This window comes from Labrus bergylta, chromosome 18, assembly GCF_963930695.1.
Source record: "Labrus bergylta chromosome 18, fLabBer1.1, whole genome shotgun sequence".
Lineage (NCBI taxonomy): Eukaryota > Metazoa > Chordata > Actinopteri > Labriformes > Labridae > Labrus > Labrus bergylta.
In genome coordinates, this window is record NC_089212.1 from 6614204 (window position 1) to 6636284 (window position 22081).

At 39.9% G+C, this 22081-nt stretch overlaps 3 protein-coding genes across 3 annotated transcripts; 1 reads left to right on the top strand and 2 right to left on the bottom strand.

Annotated features, from left to right (window-relative positions):
- Positions 1 to 7125: 7125 nt before the first annotated feature.
- Positions 7126 to 11049, bottom strand: LOC109989483 (glucosamine-6-phosphate isomerase 2). The gene is made up of 7 exons (XM_020641260.3): positions 10950 to 11049; positions 10089 to 10225; positions 9903 to 10004; positions 9558 to 9740; positions 9259 to 9443; positions 8994 to 9168; positions 7126 to 8731 (listed from the first exon to the last, which is right to left on the bottom strand). The coding sequence occupies exons 2-7, from the start codon at positions 10210 to 10212 to the stop codon at positions 8673 to 8675; spliced, it is 828 nt and encodes a 275-aa protein (XP_020496916.1). The 5' UTR covers positions 10213 to 10225; positions 10950 to 11049; the 3' UTR covers positions 7126 to 8672.
- A 1118-nt stretch (positions 11050 to 12167) lies between these two features.
- cox8a (cytochrome c oxidase subunit 8A) lies at positions 12168 to 15184 on the bottom strand. The gene is made up of 2 exons (XM_020641265.2): positions 15015 to 15184; positions 12168 to 12523 (listed from the first exon to the last, which is right to left on the bottom strand). The coding sequence occupies exons 1-2, from the start codon at positions 15129 to 15131 to the stop codon at positions 12428 to 12430; spliced, it is 213 nt and encodes a 70-aa protein (XP_020496921.1). The 5' UTR covers positions 15132 to 15184; the 3' UTR covers positions 12168 to 12427.
- A 1154-nt stretch (positions 15185 to 16338) lies between these two features.
- rrh (retinal pigment epithelium-derived rhodopsin homolog) lies at positions 16339 to 21815 on the top strand. The gene is made up of 7 exons (XM_020641255.3): positions 16339 to 16615; positions 18375 to 18565; positions 19379 to 19478; positions 20197 to 20350; positions 20424 to 20592; positions 21386 to 21564; positions 21676 to 21815. Exons 1-7 carry the CDS (start codon positions 16510 to 16512, stop codon positions 21779 to 21781), a joined length of 1005 nt encoding a protein of 334 aa, XP_020496911.3. The 5' UTR covers positions 16339 to 16509; the 3' UTR covers positions 21782 to 21815.
- Positions 21816 to 22081: the final 266 nt, after the last annotated feature.

The window sequence follows — 22081 nt, forward strand, 5'->3', positions numbered from 1 at the left end:
TCCATGAATTCATAGTTACTTTTTAAGTTCTCTCTCTTTTTCAGATAAAAGCCGACATATGTGAGTGGGCTTAACAGGGGCTTGGGCTACACAGATTTGTGATGGGACTATAGCGCCCCACCTAGCCCCGGTGTAGCGCCGTGCTTGCATGGACCCAACATTTATGTTATCCCTCAAACTCGCTCTGAGCTTTTAATGTTTTATCTCCGTCGTCTTGGTCTGAGCTACAGAGTGTATGTTGTTGTATTAGCTTAAATAAAGTAGCACGACTGAACTTCAAACATGCTGCATAGAGGTCACTCTGTGCAATAACGATTATTTTTTTTATCTTCATTTTGCTGTTAGCATTTATTTATTTTTTTTACATTTTTTATCTTTTTCTGCTTGGCTGCTCGTCACCAATGACTTTGGTTGTATTGCATTCAATGATAATAAAGTATCTCATCTAAGACGATTTTAAAACCAGAATCAAGGACCTTTTGACCCCCTGTATGCACATGTGTTACTACTGAGAGTGACTAAATTATTATGTTCTGTCGTTTTATTAAACATGTGGTACTTTTTTTATGCTGCTGTCTTGGCCAGGACTCCTGTTAAAGAGAGATTCTTGTATCTCCATGGTTAAACTCCTGGTTAATTAAATCAATAAATCAGGCAGCTTTACTGTGTTTCATTCAATAGAAATACTATATTCATCCAGTGACTTTATTTTGAGTGTCATCATCCCCCTATGGGCCAGTCTTTCTGTTATGATTTAATTTGCTAAAGGTCATGTTTTACATGTGAATAGATATGAAATGACAGTTTGTGACAGCAGGTATTCTGGGCCTGCACAGGACTGTTTTCTTTATCCCGCTCTCGCCTGCTCCTGCAGTGTGTGCATGATCCACTTCTGCCTGTACCTGCAGCATGAGTGTCCAATCCTGCACAGACCTGCAAAGATTCTGACCGCTCACTTTAGATGTTCAGAATAACAAACACTGCGTTCAGTTACAGAAATAATAACATTTAAAGCAGTAGCCTACACATGACGAAGACCTCAGGCCTTTTATATGAGTCTAAAAAAAGCTCTCTTCCCTCCACTCAACAAACTTTAACAAAGCATCGCTGCAGCCGAGCCGACTGACACTCTACAGTCAAACATCTGTGCAGCACTTGCACCTATAATCGACAAAAAGCAGGAACACTTTAACACCCATGTCTCAGCAAATGTGTACAGAAGTGTGACACATTTCTCTGTAGTGTCTTGTTTAATATGTGCAGGAAGAAGTGCTTTATCTTTGAAGGAGAGCTTACTTTGATCCGGGAGAACGCGGCAGGTGTGTCTTCTCAACTCAGACGTGTCAGACTTTCTGCCTGTTGTATTTCAGAACATTTTGAACATCTGTTGCATCTAACAAAGTCTGGTTCTTTTCACTTCTCGTCATCAGTCACATTACACACTTACCTTGCTTTTTGATTGTGCAAAATTCCATCATGTTTGGTATTATCTATATCTGCAGACCTGCAGGGATGTTTTACACCGCCCGCTCCCACCCCACAGCAACATGAAAACAACCAGCTCCTGTGGGATTGAAATGCCGCCCTCCAGCAATTTACATGTATTTTACATTTTCTACAGAAAATACTCAGAGTGATTGATGAGCGTGACTCCTGAAAGACATCAGGATGATATTTTATTTGTTAGAAAACACGACTTAAAGATGTACAGGACAAAATATGAAGAGGTGAGGCATACCGCTTTGGTCGTATAGAGCCCATAAAGATCAACACAAAGTGATAGTTCCTCAGAGTAGACAGACAGACAGACAGACAGACAGACAGACAGACAGACAGACAGGCAGACAGACAGACAGGCACAGACAGACACAGACAGAGAGAGACAGACAGACAGACAGACAGGCAGACAGAGTGTGAAGCACTTTGTGACATCTGTTCTTGAAAGGTGCTATATAAATAAACTTTCCTAACTTACTTTCCTAAATTGAATCTGTTTTTTATCCTGTGAGTCGTCTTTGTTTTTCTGCAGTGTGTAAAAACGAGACTGTGATGGAGCACTGAGCAGCCTCCTCCATTGACTATCTGATCCGAGCGTTTCCTGACCGTTTCTGACAGACCAATAAAACTCCTCTGCCCGTCACTCTCCTCACCTGCAGCCTCACACCGCTGCACTGCTGCCACAAATCGATTTCCTCTGTGAGTCAGACCTTCAGAGACCCCTCATCCTCACGCTGACTGAATATTCACCACAACGGGTTCACTCAAGTGATCCTCAGCTTCTTGGATATCAACGTGCATAAGTCTGTTTTGGTGCACTGATAAGCAGGACTCGTTATGTTTCCTGGAAACAGAGAGCTTCATAAAAGGAGAAACAGTGTGAACATGTTTTACATACTGATGAAAGATGGCGTATTAATCTAAGTGCTAATCAATCTCCTCGTCATGTAGATCAGCTCCCCGCTGGTTAATAAAAGTGATTGCAGGATGTGTTTTTATCTCGTTACAAATCTGCCTTTATCCCGCTGGATGTTTATGCACTTGAATTTTCACATTAGGAACACATATTTATCTATACGTTAATATTGACATGTTGACTGCTACATGACCCGGTTACTAAACCAGAGATCTCTTGAAGGTTTGTGTTAAAATATAAAAATGGGTCTCTTGGTTAGAGGAAAAGAAAAATACTATCAGCATGTAAAATATGTGAGGAGGAAATAATTGAATCTTGCTTTATTTTGAAGTTTATACTCTCGGGGTTATTTGATCACCTCCCATTGGCTGGTCATACTTAAATGTCATGATTTTGTCTTTTGTCCCGGTGTTGCTTCCTTCCCTTGTGTGTTATCTTAATGTTCCTAGTGTTTCTCTGTTCTAGTGTGTATTGTTAAATTCTTGAGTTATCTGTGTCTTTAGTGTCTCCTGTTTTATTTTGTAGTTCTTGTCCTCAGTGTTTCTTGTCTTGTGTTTCTTCCTGGCTCTGTGGTCCAGTGTGATTGCCCTCGTTGTCTTCACCTGTGTCATTTGTCCTCAGTGTTCCTTCCCTCTTGTTGTCGTACACAGGTGCCACCTGCGCTGAAATGATAACATTGCTTTGTAATGTTACTACTTGATTCACAAACACTACAACCAAAACTACCATTTAATGTCATAATATTCACACTTCATTCATGCGATTCAGACTTCATTCTTCTTTTTTAACAGCTTGACTTTTCAAAACATTGTACATTTTTCTATTTTATCATAACTTAATCTAGTTTGTTTGTGTTTCATTTAAAGTGTCCTTTTAATGTAATATTACTAAGCCTAGCAGTTGCCATGGTGATATTAGATATTTTTTAGTAATGTTTGTTCTAGTGTTTTAGGACTCGAAATCGGTCTTACTTCTTGAAGGTCTCGTCTCAGACTGAGCAGACTCTGGATTTTAAATCAAGACTGGTCAAGACCACCACTGATTGGCTATTTTTTCACATCATTAGCTACTGTTCTTTCTCAAAGAACAAATAACTTCAATTCATTTGTAGTTGGATTTTTTTCTCTACAGCCACAACCTTCTCGGTACGGTCTAAGTGAGTGACAGACTGATCACACGATGATTTTTCATTTATAATTTTGGTCTCAGTCTTGTCTCAGTCTTGGTCTTGTCTCGTTCTCTATCCCTAAATGTCTTGGTCTTGTCTTGGTCTTGGCTTTGACTCTGTCTTGATCCCTAAATGTCTTGGTCTTGGTCTCGGAGCACTCCGGTCTCTGCTGGTCTTGGTTAGTGTGGTCTTGACTTCAACACTAGTTTGTTCCCTAAATCTCGTCTCCACCAGCTATAAATGTTTCCATCATTCAAAGCATTATAGTAGTCTTGCTCTGCCACTGGGATGTGGATCCAACAGGTGTAAAATAAGAACCAGGCAGAGGTGTTTGTGTGTGTGTGTGTGTGTGTGGGCACCTGATTGGTTTCCCCATGGTGTATCTCAGAAGGACCTGAATTCTATTTGCACCATCATGAATTCAAATTAGAGAAGCAAAGAGCAAGTGTCACTTGGTCCCATCAGAGCAGAAAGAAAACACAGAGGAGGATGAGCTGCTCCCATCCTGCTGCCTGTTTAATCAGGCTTCAGTGCATCATAATAAAGTAATTACTCAGTATTTATACATGTCATATTTAATCAGTGACATGGATTTCAGAGGTGCCACAATGCAAACGCAGCACTGTTTACTGTGTCAGACTTTCATGGTGAGACACAGTGAACTCTTGACCCTCCTTCAAAGAGGCAGGACACAAGGGGCTGATGAAAACAGGAGGTTCCGTGTCCAGAAAAAAAAACAACATCTTTTTGACTTTAAACTCTGAGCAGGACACTTTGAAAGCAAATCTAATGACGATATTATTGATTTGATTTTAAACAGGTGTGACATGTAGCTATGGGGAAAACCTATTTCCATCACATCGTTCACTTAAAAAGAATCAGAGACAAATGCGTGGTGTGATGTTACAGTGAAACCATCTGGACGCCAAGGCAGCGACAGATGTGGGAGGTAATTTTAACAGGAAATGTAATCTCAGAACCCATCCGCTGTTATCTGACGATGACTTGTGCCTATAGGAACAATCTGTACCCTCGTGATGATTCTGCTGTAGCCAGCTGTTGGTGATAAACGACTTCCATCCAACACTAACTTTTCCGTGCGCTGCATTGTTTACAGTCTAAATATTTACTCCCTCCAGCAGGGGCGATTCAAGAGTCTGTTGGGGCCCTAGGCAAAAATTAATAAGGGGCCCTCCCATCAGTGTTCATCTCCATTATGTCTGCAATTGTCCCGATGGATCCTCCTCTTTTCATCCTCCTTTAATGACGACATTATCAATATGATATAATACATTTGTGTTTTCTGACATGCTGATGTCTAACTGGGTGAAAATGGTTTTAAAAAAAGGAGGAGGGCTTGGGGTGCCGAGTGGCCTGGCGGTTGTGTTATGCACCCTATGTGCGGGGGCTGTAGTCCTGGCCACGGCGGTCGTCGGTTCAAGTTCGGTCTCGGCCCTTTAGCGCATGTCGTCCCCCTTTCTTTCCTCCCGACATTTGCTGTCTAATCTATTGGGGGGAAAATGTCCCAAAAGATTTTAATTTATTTTTTAAAAAGGAGGGCTTGGACCAAATGTCATCGTTGAAATCACAGTTAGTGCTCTCTGGGAACACTTGACTTTTCCTTTTTCTGTATTTAATTCCACATTTTGAGTATTAAGGTGTCTCTTGTTGATTTTAGAAATAACATTTTCTTGAAGGTCTAGGATCCATCAGAAAGATGACTTCATCGACACCACGACCTCGTCCTCGGCCCAAAATAGATTCATTTCTAACATTTCTGTTTGGGTGAACTCACGAGAATGTCAGAGAAAAAAAAGGTTATAAAAATAAAAAGCTCAAAATTCAAATGTCCCTGTTTCAATCTGTATGCTAAGCCCGACGACGCCTGCTCTTTATTCTACAGACAGATAAGAGATTGATTTTGATCTTTTCATCTAACCTTCAGCACGAAAGCAAATGATGTGATTTTCTCTGAACGACGACCAATCTCTGATCAAACATCAGAAAAACCTCAGAACTGTTCACAACAAGCAACAAAACAACATCAGAATATAGAGGAAAACCTTCAATTGATCACACACTCAACCACATAAGGCAAAACTCACAGAGGCGTCACAGACAAAGAGAGACACATGATGTAGGAAACACTAATGTGTCCTTTAAATGTTTTCTTTAACTTCTATTCGCTGCTCTGAAACATTATCGTCCCTTCATGGGATCATAAAGGTTGTCTTCTCTCACAGTCGAGTAGAGAATCTGAAAAGGTAAGAGCCATTTCAGAGACTGAATATTTGATTATGACCGAGGGCGTTTACAGAATACAGGCGTGAAGGAAATAGGTCATACTTTCGTTGTCATCATGTCTTGACATACAGTACACATATTTTAAAATCAACCTAAAGAAACATTTTTAGAAGTGATGTGAGAAGCAGGACATGGTGACAGGTGTCGCAAATGAGCCGCCCCTTTAATCTGTATAATCTTCACTGAGGCGGTGTGGGTGGTGCATTAGCATTATGGTGTCCCTATTATGTTTTATATTCTCTTATCTCTCATGCTGTTATTTTGCAGGTCTTGTGCAATATGGGTAATGTGCAGAGTAGGTTGTGCTGTATTGTTTTGCTTTCTGCTAACACGTGGATTGTGTTGTTCTATTGTTTTTATTTATTGATTCGAATGGAAGCAGCTGAGTGTTTGGCGGCACTTTGAGTCCAAGACAATTTTCCCCAAGGTGACAATAAAAAGTATCAAATCTTGTTTATTATATTTATATATATATAGATATACTTTATTAATCCCACAAGGGGAAATTCAATTTGACACTCTGTTATTGAACATGCTGCGCACACACACACACACACACACACACACACACACACACACACTGATGGAGAAATGTCAGAGTGGGGGGGCATGGGGGGGCTCCTGAGCTGGAGAGGGAGTTGATGCCATGCTCAATGGCACCTCAGTAGTGCTCAGGAAGTGAACTGGCACCTCTCCTGGGCCAACTTCTAGACTTGGTCCTCACCAGGAATTGAACCCCCAACCCTCCGGTTCCCAAACCAAGACCCTACAGACTGAGCTCCTGCCTCCACTAACACGTTTAAGAGTGTTATTTTCATGTTGACCAAAATGTATAAATCTAATGTCATGATGCCTCTCAGTCATTGGCCACCATTGATGTCAAATCTGAGGAAAGATCGCCCCCCTGTGAACAAACACAGAACAGCACGACAACGTTGAACCATTTAAGTTTCTCTTCTGTTGACTTTGACTATTATTCTCACACTGAAATATGTTTCTATACTTATTTATTTGAATATGATCTTATATTTTTATATTTTTCGCATTCTAATGGTTTTTTCTAGAGATTATTTGGTTTTATTTTAGCCTCGTTCTGTTTTCTGTTTTCTTTTTGTGTTTTTTCCTCAATGTCATATTCTTTCTTTCATTGATTTAAAAATCAATGTTTCCCTCTTTCAATTAATCTTTGGGGATTTTCTTTTCCAAAAAGGATTGGTCACAAAAGCTTGAATCATTCGAGTCGTAGTAAAGCCGTTTATTGTCATTACAAAACAAAGACGTAGAAAGTACAGTTTGTGTGCAGAAACACTGAGAAGTAAGAAGTGTAACAGCATGATAAGGAGGAGTGACTTCAGAGACAAACAGAGGAATGTTGTCACAACTTTACATCTAAAAAAAAAAAAAAAGATACAGATGTTCTTTAAAAAAAGAGACTGTGAACAGATACATCCTGAGTTTGAATACTGACGCATGAGAGGAACTTCAGAGAGGTCACAGTCAGTGGAGTGAGTTATAAAGATCTGATCGCTTTGTGCTGACGCTCAAAAACTAAATGCAAGAGTGTGTTGAGGGTTGAAGTTCCTGTTTTTGACCCTCGGGTTCGTTTGTGTAACTAAATCATCCAAACTCAAAGTTTTAATGAGGTTTCTCTGAATGGAGTTGAGACAAAAATGACATCAGCTGTTTTTGTAAAGTATTCACAGCATCCAGTAAGAGGAAGATCGACATTAACATCTGACACTAGAGACACAGATCAACGTCTCCCTTCATAAACAACCGCACGCTCATGAAATCTGAGAAAATCCAGAGTCTGGTTGTTTAAAAGTTTTCTAACTGGATTCAATCTTTAAATCTCGTTGTTCAAATGTAATGAACGGGTTACATAATCAGATATGATCAGAAAATCTGATTTCTAAACTTTTGAGAGCAGGATTTGGATTTCTTTGCTGAAAAAAAAAGTCTGGATCATCCTGATCCCAGCAGAGGACTGGATATTAAACTGGATTAAATTGAAAATATTTTTTTCAATTGGTTGAAAAAAACAACAATTTTACAAGGCAGTTGATATTTTAAGCCCTTTTTCTTTATATTCTGCACTAGGATGACATAGAGACGGTACACATGAGGGCCTCAAAACAAAAAGGCCCAGGTTTAAAATGACAGGAATCCACTTTTAAACAGAATGAGAAGTCTGCAGTAGTGGACTGTGGCTTTCAATGTAACAGTGAGAGAACCCATCGTTCACATTAACTGGATACAAACGTGTAAAGACTGAAAGTTTGACTAAACTCATCGGTCTCTTTTACATCCATGTGTGTGTAGTTTCCAGAGAAGATGGGGAGGAGTTACTTACTCTTGCTGATCACTTACCACTCATTGAGGGATCATGAATAACTGATGAAAGCTAACATGAAGATACATTATTTACCATTTCATTCACATAAATCAGAGACAGTCTGAGTTTATAAAGAAAAAGAAAGACATGAACCTTTTTATGTATCCCATCTCGATAAAGACCCAGACCCACAGCAGTGAGTTTAACATTTTAACTGTTACTGTCCCTTTAAGAAAGAACCTCAGAGGGAAAACCTCCAAAAAGCAAAGAAGCTCTCACATCTTAAATGCAACATACCTGATTATTTCTGTCACATTAATGACCTGAATGATTTTCTTACTGCACTTCAAATCTGCAGGCGAGGGTCAGAAAACAGCTCAGGTGAACAACAGTACCATTCATGTCGGATCTCTGACCATCCTCAGCTCTCTTCGGCGGTCATCTTCTCAGTTCTACTTTTCCTTGATGCTGAGCACCGGGTCCACCAGTTTGTTATGAACATGCATCAAACCTTCAAAGAAAACAAACAACAACAACAAAACAGAATTAGCACAGAAAGTTCTGCAGAAGAAAACTGAATAACATGACTTTTAAATTAGCATGTTGACTGTTTTATATCACAATCAGGAACAGATAAAACATGTGCTTGTTTTCTGTGGGATACATGGAATAAATGATTACCCGTTATGACTAATTATAATGTTTATTCTACCTTTCTAATATTTGTCTTTCTACACACAGCAGAATAAGGATGGAGGCGGGGTTTCAGATACCTTTGAAGTATTTGACCGTTTTGACTCGTAACTCCAGCGTGGCGTCTTCGTCACAGACAAAGATGGTGCGCGGGTGCTGCTGGAAGGCCGACACGGTCCACATGTGGTTCACCCCCTCCTCTATGGCTTTATACAGAGCGAAGGCTTTGTGAGCGCCTGTGATCAGAATCATCACCTGAGCGAAGGACACAAACACGGTCAAACTGCACTTTAGATGTCAGTAAGGACGGAGGAAAGCAAACGGTGAATGGACAGGAATAATGACCTCCTTGGAATCCATGACAGTTCCTACACCCACAGTCAGAGCCATGGTGGGAACCTTGAGCAGGTCGTTGCCAAAGAATCGAGCGTTGGCCACAATGGTGTCCTTAGCGAGCATTTTCACTCTGGTCCTGGAGACGAGGCTGGAGCCCGGCTCGTTGAACGCTATGTGACCGTCCGGGCCGATTCCTACAGAGAGAGACGACAGACAAAGGCTTGGATTAAGAGAGATGCTTTTTTAATCACACAAGACGTAGAAGGATTTCTTCGACACTCAAGGAAATATCCAACGTCCTGTCCGACCTCCAACAAACAGCTCGATCCCGCCGGCCTCTGCAATCTTCTGCTCGTAGGCTTCACACTCTGCCTCCAGGTCGTCTGCGTTTCCGTCCAGGACGTGAGCGTTGGCTGGATCGATGTCGATGTGCTTGAAGAAGTTGTTCCACATGTAAGAGTGATAGCTCTCTGGGTGAGCACGAGGTAGACCTGAAGAGAAAGAGGAGATGCAGGGAAATAAGTCCAACCTCAAGAGTGAGGATACTTCAGGTTTTTCTCTTTGTATTCTTTGCATTGGTGGAGGGGAGGGGGGGGGGGGGGTGGATCTTCCCAAAAACTTAAGCAGACTTTAATAAATAGTTTACAACTCACCTACATATTCATCCATGTTAAAGGTTTTCACATATTTGAACGAAATATCTCCATTCCTGTAATATTCTATTAACTTCTGGTAACAGCTGAACGGAGTGCTCCCTGGAAGAGAGGAGGCGGGTTGATATGTAATGTGACTGATCCAATAAAACAAGAAAGATCACTGTTAGTGTGGATGAATCTCACCTGTGGGTAAGCCCAGAGTGAAGTATCTCTCAGCGCAGGGTTTGAACTGGATAATTTTGTTGCGGATGTATTTCGCCGCCCACTCACTGGCCAGGTCATAGTCGTCCAGAATCACCAGCCTCATTGTGTTTGCTTTTCTAAATAAGACAGAAAAAGAAGGTTGTTATATGCACGTCACTTAGGGTCAGGGCATCATGATGTCTCTGGCTCAGCCCACACTAAGGGACACAAGGTATTCCTCGTGTTTCTGGAAACACTGGTGCAAATGTCTCTTTGCATTTGAATGACTTGATGACCTGTAGTGATTTTATCCATTTATTGATGTCCCTTATTTATATTTATTCTGATCTTTCATATGATGATATGGACCTCTGGGTCTGAAATAAAGTATAAAGTAATGATTCAATAATAAATACCTAAAGTTTTAATAAAAACGTGTTGTAAGTTAGAGCCTCTCACACCTCGCCAAACATCATTCAGAATCGAGCCACTTCCTGTTTACTTTTTGTTGACTATTATCAGAGTTGTCACAAAATAGGCGTCATTTATTTTAAGAAAACCTTGTGGACAAATGTCGGCATATTAAAGGATAGAAGTTGTTTTCTTCTCCGACTGAAACTGGAGGTCGTTAAGAGTTAAATTATGCTTTTGTATCAACCTGCTAAATCGACATATTTGTCTATGGGGTTTGGTGATGCAGCAGCTAACGTTAGCAAGCCTAGCAACAAGCATAGCAACAGCAACATAATGTTTCCGGGTTTACTTCACTGATGACAGGTCAGCTAAGTCCCTAAAGTACGAGATGAATATGATGAAATGTTAAATCAAACAAACTGTACATATAATAATGTCGTGTTTTACCTCTTTGTTTGTCAGACGAGAAGCCAGTTGTTACGAAACTTCAGTTTTTTGTCACATGATCATCTCCTCGTTTTTTTCTCAAACCTTTATCAAGTAAAACAAATAACAATGATTTTAAAATGTTATGATTAACGAGCTTTGTTAATGCATTTTTACGAAAGGATATTATCAGCTAATACCAGAACAAACCGGCTTATGTATATGATTCACTCCATAATCTGCAACCAAAAGTTTTTTCATTCACAAAGACAAATTCTGATTCTGTGTTCTTAGATAAGAGGGGCCCAGTCACATGGGGAGGGCCCCAAAACACGGTCCATCCTCAATTTAAGCAACAATGACCAAAGAGTATTTTTACTCCTAAATACCAAGACCTCTTAAACAGCATTTATTGTTTCAGTTAAATGTAGCATGTTTATAAATATAAACCAGCTCCTTTTAAGCAATATGAGACTTTTTTTGGTGATGTTGCCGACATAAGAGGGACCAGTGAACTTTACTGTTGTGCCAGTTTTGTAGCAGTCAGTAAAGCCATTTAGCATGCCAGAAAAGAAAGGTGTATAAAAGGAGGGGGCTAGCTCAAGTATTTGACCCCAACATGAAGTTGTTAAACTTATTTCAGTCGTCTCCAGAGGCTGAGGGCGAGCCAGGAGACTAGCACTAACAGTACTGATCAAATGTGCTTAAATCTTATCCTGGGAGGGCCCATTCACCGGGTCTTTCAGGGGCTCAGACATTTCTGCAGGTGGGCCTGCCTTCAACCACTAACAAACTCCTCATTGTCTTACATTATTTCTTCGTTGTATCATTTTTCACTGTTTTGTTTTGTTATTTGTTAAGCGTATTTGAGTAGTCAGAAAGCTCTATAAAAGTCTAATGTGTTATTATTAAAAGCTTAATAAAAAGATTAGCTCACCGCTGTACCGGTTATATCATCTGATGTAATGTAGGAGTCTTGTGATTTAACTTAACAGGTTTTAAAATGAAGGAGTTCTTGATTAATTTGAAACAATTACATGACCTTCAATGACAGTTCTCTTTCTTCCTTCTATCATCAGAAAGCATTTTTAGCTCTCCTAACAACATTGGATAAACCTCTGGAGTCCTCTGGCTACATGAAACCTTTTTTTAAACATGGGAGCATCAGATCGAGTCATCCATCATGTAAGTACAAAGTATCATCAAGGGGATGAAATATACACACGACAGGCAGCAAAGTGTTGTTTAAAATTTAATCTTGTAACATACTCCTTAAGAGGAAAGATGTACAATACAATATTAAATGTATTCAATGTGAAGGAGTCAATATTGTTGAAACAGTTGTTCCATTTGGGATGTTGAGTGGAGCCGTCAGAGAGGTAGAGGAGAGGAGGTAAAACTTCTCTGCCAGCGGAGAGGAGGAAATCGAAGATGTAGATGGTCCCAGGTTGTCACTGGAGACTGGAAACGGCAGGTAAAAGACTGCTAAAATGTTCACATTATGCCTTATTCTTGTAATCCTCCAGGTGAGCCAGGATCCACCCAGATGGTCCCAGGATGGCCAGGGAGAACATGGTGATCCCGATCGCAGTTTCCTGGATGAGAAACAGAGAGGATTCAGTCAGCCAATCAGCATCTTCACTGCTACATAAACAAGATTCATCAGTGACACTTACAATAAAACAACATCGTCCTACTGGCCCTTGTGCTTGTTAAGGCAAAATAAAAATAAAACAGTATGTCACAGTTTCAGAAAACGGACTAACTTTTAAATATATTTAAACCGAAAAGTTCTTACATGAAGGTCTCACAAAGTCAAACTCCATAACGAATAAATCTTAGGCACAAGAAACTAATTCTCAGATGTTACCTCTGACTAGAGTCTTAACCAAACTAACAAAAGATCCACATCTGGCAGTCAGATACCCCGTCCATCCACAGAAAGTGAGGGTATGAAGAATATATAAAAAGCAGCACTGTCAGTTTAAATAAAGCTAATCCTCATCAGCAAAACTTTTCAGATCCTTATAAGTGTTACCACTACAGACGTCCTAAACTGAAGCGTGTTCCTTGTTCAAGAAATTCACAACTTGGGACTCTTTTAAACAAGTTTTGAGGATTTTCTTCAATTAAAACTAATTTTGATTAGTCAAATTTAACTCTGACATTCTACTAACGTATATTCTCTTCAGTCAGAGAGTAAAGAGGGATTTACAAGCTTGAGAAGGTCGTTCAAAAGGAGGCACACAAAATGGAAATTCAGATGCTGTTTGGGTCTATAGAATATCAGAATCACAAAATGGATTATGCTAGAATGGGAATTAATTAGAACGTAATGGCATAGTGTAAACTACGATATCTTTGACATTAATTATCATTTTGCAAAGGGAATTATTACAAGTGGTGCAGAAAATCATTCTCTACTCTACTGGTGCCATTAGACTACTGTGACAAAACAAATGTCCTGCTTGAGGGGTCGGCCTGCTGACGTTTCAGCCCTGCTTCTCCATGATACAGTGCAAGTATCACCCTGATACGTGGCTTGACTTTGTAGAAGTTTAAATGTATTGGGGTACAACAGCGTAAAGCAACTCAGAACTCTGATGTGCAGGTCGGGAAAATTTCTGCACACAGACTATCGCTGTAGTTATTTTTTTAAATTGGCAGATACATTAGCTATGAGCTTTATTCTCCTGAAGCGGAACTCCACATTTCAATGTGAAATTGGCAAACTGATCCTAACTTTTTGATTTAAGACCATCTATGACAACACAAGGTTCATAACACAGGTCCAGGACAAAACTTCACCCCCATAAAACACTACCCACATGACCTGCTTCATTATTATCATTACTAACGTTGTATTATTTTATTATTATTATTAAGCATCTATATATATATATATATATATATATATATACACTGTACATTCTATATATTTTATTATATTAGTCTATATTATATAACATTTCATTATATTACACTATATTGTTCATATTGCACTATATTATATTATATTATATTATATAACTGCACTCTGCATCACTGTGGTACAACACTGCCTCTCTTCTCTGCTGTCTTACATCACTTGCTGCTATTTATTTATCATACCAAGTCACTTTAATCATCACTTGTCACTTTATCTTGTCATTCTCTGCAAATACTGTTTCAATTCTCAATTCCCTGCATAGTTAACTGCAGCATTCATTTTGTACTTGTATATACCCCCTGTTTTTATTTTTATTTATCTTATCTATTCTGTTTAATGTGTATTTTGAGCTTTCTTGTCTGTGCTGCTGTAATGTCCGAATTTCCCCTCTGGGGATCAATAAAGTATTATCCTATCCTATCCTAACACATTTCCTCATGCTCCATGTTATCAAGTAGTTCATGATCAAAGTGAGAACTCGGGTAAAAAACGAGGTGAACCTTTGAACACAGATCATTTCATCAGAAAATGTGTGTGGCTTTATTATCTTTCTGTGCTACAAAAACACACTCAAATTAATACTCAATATAAGAACAAGATTAGTGCAGCTGTTTGTTTATATACAGAGCTAATTCAGTTGATCAATAAAACAGTAGTTCACACTGCTCCTTCACTTTGTTATTTAAAGTTATGTTGTTGAATAAATTCCTGAACATGACAGACTGATGTTATACATTTATCCTGGAGTGAGGAAGAATACGATTATTAAACAACTTTTAATTGAAATAAGTGTTTTTTTCAAAGTGACTCTGTGGATTTATCCCTCTTAAATAGTTATTTTAACACAGTTTGACCTCTTTCATCCTCTAAAACACACAGGGCGTGATGAGCTGTCATGTTAGCATCATGTGTTAGCTTAGCTTCATGAAACTGATTAAACGGGTTATAAAGAAAGAAAGAGCAGTGACTTAGACTGTTAATTAAATACTCATGATAAAGTATGGTAGATTTATTAAACAATTCCTTCAGAATACAGTGTTAAAGACCACTCTGAGACTTTCTTGACTTCTATTTTGACCTCTTCAGTCAAGGACGGTTAGCTGCTAGCTAACGTTAGCATGACGCTGAGATGGATTAAAGGTAAACGTCAGACTCACCTTCACTCCGATCTTATCCTTGGCCGGTCGGCTGTACAGATTTGCCCTCTGGGCGACGCTTTGCTGCCGCAGAGCTGGGGCAGCACGGCTGGCGAAGGTCCTCAGGAGTCCCGACATGTTTCTATCTGCTGTCTTCAGGTATGACTGAGGCGGAAGCTGGTGTGATGTAAGGCGGAAGTGGATCTCGTTCTTCTTCTGCGTTGTTGTTTTTTTTGTGTGTCCAAAATCTCATTACCGCCTACCTCTGGATTTCAAGCAATAATACATCCTATGTGATGACCGAGTGCTAGTTATACTCATGTTTGTCATTTTTATTTTCAGCCTACAAAAAGTTGCCTTTATAATATCGGTTAAGATTATAATTCTGATATTTATTAATTTATTAAATAAATACACATTTTATCAAAGTTGTGTTTGGTTAACAACTGTGAAAATGTATGAAAAAATGCTGCTGACACATATAGGCCTGAATCACACACATGCACAAAGCCAGAGTGGGGTAAAATGGAATTCAAAAGATGTGCATAAATCACTTCACATACAAATATATGATGATACAGACATTGTACAGACAAGTGTATGAAGACATGTCTAAACAAAATCTTCTCTTGCAGCTGTTGCTCTCCTTTTCATTTTACTGTAAACAAAACATAAACCTCTGAAGAAACAAACAATGTCACACTCACTCAGTTATCCACAGAGATGCACTCACAAATCTCTTCAGTAGTCTAGATATGGCAATGTATCGAGGTAATTCAAGCTAGTCGGGTCCACAATCCCTTACATTTCATTGAATGCATTTTATAGAAAATGTCATTCTCTCCATGATTTAAATTTCATGACCAGTTTTAAACCAGTCCTCTAATGCTGGAGCGTCTGGGTGTTACCACAGGGCCTTCTTCAGTTTTGCTTTGTTTTGTGTGAAAAGAGGCCTGTGTTGTTAACAGTTACTGTAACCTCAAACAACCTTTATTATTATTTTGAGTATTTGTAATCAGTCTCTAAAAACAGATTGTGTCATTGAACAAGACAGGACAGAAATGTATTTGTAATGTATTGTCACACAATGACTCTGCAGGTTCCCTCTCACTAACCCAGCTTTACTTACAGTATGTAACCTCTGTGTGGTAAACAGTGTTCAGTCTGAGGTTCAGGCATTAAACAACTTGAGTTTTGTAATGTGAAAGCTAATGAGCAAACTCCACGTGAGCGTTAATCCTCGGTGCTGCAGCTCTGCCGACCGTGTTTCTTACAGAATGCCTCCTAATAACTGTGGACGGGGGAGCAGTGGTATGTAATAATCCTCTTCACCCTACGCCCCCCACTTTCACCCCCTCCCTTTCAACAACAACACCCTACAGGTTTTAGTTAGAAGAAGCAGTTTGCAATACAGCCTCTCTGCATCTCTTTTTCTGTCAGAATCTGCTTTTATTTTCATCTCAGTTTTGCCATCTGTCATTTTTTTGTGTTTTGTTTGCCTCCTCCGGGTGAGAACATGGGGATCGACTCTGGAGTCAATATTTCAGACGTACCTTACGGAGGAAAAAGTGCTTTTACCCAACTGGAGCACAACATAGTGGCTGGATATCTCCTCACTGCAGGTAACACAGAAAAGACGTCCACTGGTTTTATTCACAGATTCTTAATGTGGTGAATAAACAAAATAATCAGTTTTTAGTGGAATATTCAGATTTATGTTCTGTGTAGCATCTAGTACGTTGAAATAATGAAACAAAGGTGCTTTGAAGAGCCTTAAAACCTTCAACATTAAGCAATGAAGAATATGGGGATTGGTGTAACAAAGTAAAAACAGTTACAGCTTTTACTATGGAGCCAGCTAGAAATCCATACATTTTGTCTTCCCATGATAAGAGCAATATCAGGGTGTTTTCTTGAGATCTCGATTCATTTGGTTTTCCCACCTAAAGTTAATTCCAGTTTTTTTCTCGAGATCTGGTCTTACCTGGTTTTTACAATAACAGCAGATTTATTTACCTCATTATGTCGAGGTACCAATGCTGTTTTTCTAGCGTCACCATTTTCTGGCTATCTAGAGAACAAATCAATAGGCTGCTCACTGTGATTGGTCAGATTTTGGGCCTGATTGGTGTGAAGATTTTGATATAGATGTTTTTTTTCACGGCCAACACTGTAATGTGTCAAACTCAGGTATCAATACACAGATTGTTATTTGCTGCATTGCACTGTACAGTGTTACTTGCTGAGACAACATTAATGTATAGTTCCAGCCATTCTTATCCCATGATACACCCTGGATAGACCCTGGACTGATAGTCTTGGTGATAGAGGGGTGCAGAGATGTCATTATCTGTATCTGTAGCTTCATCTGTTCAACCAGACAATTATCTGTATTTAGATATGAACTGGAAGTGGGTGTGGCTTATTCCCAGAAGTGTGTGTGTGTTTTTTTAGCTGGCAACAATGAGGCTATCCTAAAGGATGTGAACAGACATAAAATAACAAATTAAAACATTAAACATTAGATTACAGGAAGTCATGTTTATTCTGGCAATGCAGTTGATGTACCTTCAAGCATCAAAATGATTTACTATTGGCATAAATATGAAACATATTTCTGCATCTACATGCTGTATTTGAATCTGTTTCTCTCTTGTTCGTTATTTTTATTTGTATCTAAAGTTTTATGAGCTGTCTGGACACTAAGCCAATATTTATGAAGTACATGACTGAGGTATTATCTACCAGAGCCTCCCTACAGTAGCTACTGTCCTGAGTCTCTCCTCCACAATGGCTACACACGTACTCATAACTTGAGATACATCCAGTAACTACTAGCCTAGTCTCTCTGAGGGATAAAGACAAAGTTTAAACGAACTACCACTGGGTTTTTTAAGTGGAGGAAATTAACGCATAAAGTTCAGAACTAGAAGCTTAATTGTAATGTAAAATTTGCTGGGATTTTAAAGCAATCCGCCTGTCAGTTACAAGGCTTTCACCGCCAAACTATTAATGAATACTCCCCCAGTGTGAGACAGTGAGAGACAGTTACACCGCCTATGTGCAGCTGCTGCCTGCAAGTAGTGACACGAGATCCATAATATCTAGTGAATAACTTCCTTAATGTGGACTAAATTAAATGCAGCCACAGTTTCAGTGAATGAATGAGGGGCAGATGAAGATGACCTGCAGGGCCTCAGGCCGAAAAAAAACAAAAAAACAAGATAAAAAGTTCAGAGCTCAGGCTCATTAAGGTTGATATGTGTTCAGTCTCATCTGAAGCAGTCAGTGGATAATAGACAAAATAAAGGATTAAGTGTTTCATGTTTGTCTCTATATCTCCCACATATTGAATCAGTTTGTCATGTTTTCTCTCCTCAGGCGTTCTCAGTTTAACGAGTAACATCGTGGTGCTGCTCATGTTTGTGAAGTTCAAGGAGCTCCGCACCGCCACCAACTACATCATCATCAACCTGGCGCTCACCGACATCGGAGTAGCCGGGATCGGCTATCCCATGTCTGCTGCGTCTGACCTGCACGGCAGCTGGAAGTTTGGCTACACAGGTTGTCAGGTGGGTTTTATCTACGCCCCATCAATGTGCATTATTTAACTGACAGAGTGACTTACAGTTACACTGAAAAAACGTTTAAAAAGCACAAAATATTGAAATGAACCACATGCAGCTGTGGCTCAAAAAAGGGAACGCTACTCTTTGAACTTTCCTTTAGGATCCATCATACACATTCACGTGAAAGAGGCTGCACACTGATTTATTTACTCGTGTTATCTCGTGTCTCGTGCATGTTTTCCAAAACCTTAAAATGTCGTAACAACTAACGTGACTTACTCTGAGCTGGACTTGAGACTAAACCTTAGAGCAGCTGAGGCACGTTCACTTCAGCTGCTACATTGCAGTCGGCCGCGTGTTTGGATTCTTACTGCAGATTATGCAGTTTTTTCTTTCCTTCAGTCCTTGTTGTCGCTCCATAGTATTGAAACATGTGATTCTAATCTACAGGAGGAAGTGGAGCTTGGAAACCAGGACCCCAATGCTGTCACTGGGTCGTTAAAGACTTCTTTACTGTGCAACTTTGCTACTCCTGTGGGTGGTCTCTAAAAAATGTTAAGACATTCCCACCAGATTTGTGCTGTATGTAATCATTGTAGGCTTTTTTTAAAGACCAACCATTACGGAAGCACCTTTCTTGCAAAAATAGCAAGGTAGGCAGGCTGCCTCTGAAATCTTCCTGAGAGGGGGGGGGGGGGATGTCTTTTTGTCTTAGAAATCCCAAATCACCAACATCGTGTGTTTAAAGTTTGGGTTACAAATATTCAAGTTTAAAAAACACACCTCACATTTGAATTTCTTTGTCTTTGTCTCCAGATCTATGCAGCTCTAAACATCTTCTTTGGAATGGCCAGTATCGGCCTGCTGACTGTGGTGGCCATCGATCGCTACCTCACCATCTGCAGACCAGATTTAGGTACATAAATCCTTAGTAACAATTTACAACAAGGGTACACAATTTATACTTATTATCCATGATTTATGATCATTTCATGCATGGTTGGAAGAGGACATATTATACCCCTAGTCCATCTTTTCAAACAGTTCCCTGTGGTCTAAATGAAACATCTGTGCTGTGCTTTGGTCAAAATATAACACGAATCAAGCACCAGAGGAGGTTTGTGACCCTGTATAAACCAGCTCTCTCAGAACGCTCCGTTTTGGTGTGTGTGTCTCTTTAAATGCAATGAGCCCCCCCTGAGTTTTCCTGGTAGACATCACTCTTCTGCTAGCGAGAATAAAAATGGCGGAGCTGTGCAAAAGTTTCGTTCTAGGCTGGGGGTGGAGTCCATGGGTGGAGATACCAGGGGAGGGGAGGGGATTTTTGTTTTTACCAGAATCCCACTGTGATGTCACAAGGAGAGCACATTTGAAACGGAGCATTTTTCTCTGTGTTGTAAGACTTATGCAGACCACAAACAAAGGACTGGATGGGTTTATTTCACATTTTGTGGGTCTATAGAAACTCAGGTTACCCAAATATATGTTCAAAAACACTGTGGAAGTGGATTTTTCACAATATGTCCCCTTTAATGTAGGAGAACACATTCATTCCTGTTGCTCTTCATTCCCTACAGATGAAGTCAGAAGTCAGTTATATTGATATTGTAAAGATGAGTTCTTTCTCTTTCCAGAGCAGAAAATGACGGGGCGGTCGTACAACCTTCTCATTCTGGCAGCGTGGCTGAACGCTGTGTTCTGGTCCACCATGCCCATAGTGGGCTGGGCCAGTTACGCCCCTGACCCCACTGGAGCCACGTGTACCATCAACTGGAGACAGAACGATGCGTGAGTTAACAATAGACTACGGCTGTTAATGTGTTTCTGATAAAAAAAAATAAACTCTGCGTCTCCTCCACAGCTCCTTTGTCTCTTACACCATGGCGGTGATTGCCGTGAACTTCGTGGTGCCTCTGGCCGTCATGTTCTACTGCTACTACAACGTGTCGGCAACCGTGAAGCGATACAAAGCCAGCAACTGTCTGGACAGCATCAACATCGACTGGTCGGATCAGATGGACGTCACTAAGGTAAAAGCTGAAGCATAATGAGATCGATTCTCTCGTTGGTCATTAAATATTCCTCTTGTGGTGAAGACGTTCATACAGTCTCCAGCCCTTTAAGGTGGACTAGTGCACTTTTTCCCATTGAAAAGTTTTAAAAGTCTAAGCTTATTCAATGACTATTTATTTAAAAAAAGAAATCAGCTTCTGTCAAAAGACACGTCACACATTAACACAAATATTAACAGAGATCTTCAAGTTACATTTCAGATATCTGGGCGGAAATGAGTGAAATACTGAGCAGTAAAAATAATGTAACTACTGTACGTCAGCATGCAGGGTCTTTATACCTGCGGAGTCAGGACTGGACAGCATGACACATGAGCAGTATTTTATTCTTTTGTGGGACATGGGTAAGAACTAGGGTTAGGGTTAGAGGTCAAGATCATATGGTAAATGACACCAAATTACATTTTTGCAATTTTTAAAGATTTATTTATGGGCTTTTTGTGCCTTTAATCGAGAGATAGGACAATGGACAGAGATGGAAATCGGGGAGAGAGAGTGGGGAATGACATGCGGGAAAGGAGCCACAGGCAAATGGCATCATTTGCAGATTCTGATATTAAAAACAACAAACATTAACCTTAATGTGTGTATGCTTTATCAAGAAAACAAGCATGGAGGAGTGACAACCTTTTATCCCATGCCTTCTTGGACTCTTAAAATGCCTTTTTTTTAATCATTTAGCCGATCTCCTTACCAACATTATGCTTTTCATACGATATGAAGGTTGTGCTGCTGTGTTTGTGGCCTGCAGATGTCTGTAGTGATGGTTGTCATGTTCCTCGTGGCTTGGTCTCCGTACTCCATAGTGTGTCTATGGGCGTCTTTTGGGGACCCAAAAACAATCCCCGCCCCCATGGCTATCATCGCGCCACTCTTCGCCAAGTCCTCCACCTTTTACAACCCGTGCATTTATGTCATCGCCAACAAAAAGTGAGTTTGATATTCATTCATGTGAGCACATGTCTTGTTTACATGCTGGACTTTAGGCTTGCTGTGAGTGTATGCTGAATTCAATCTGACATAAATCTTCTGTTCCTGCAGGTTCAGGAGAGCCATCACAGGTATGATCAGGTGTCAAACCAGGCAGCGAATCACAATCAACTCCCAGGTTCCCATGACGATCTCCCAACAAACTCTGACCCAGTGAGGCGTATCTGCGTCAGTACTCCTGACATTAAAACCATGTAAACACTGAAGATTGGTAGGACTATAGCATGAATGACTGAATGTTTTCTTTCCATTGTAGCTTTTTTTTTTTTTCAGTTTGCAATGCACTGTGGTGTTTACTGTGTAAATCTCACTTGCTGTGCCACTGTAGTTTTTGTTGGTGTGCTGGTTAACAAACTGACAATGAAAATCTCTCTTTGTGTGGTCTGAATTCTTCAAGTGTCATCCATCTCACTGACTAAGTCTTTAAAGTTTGGAATATCAAAGGGGTCTATACTGC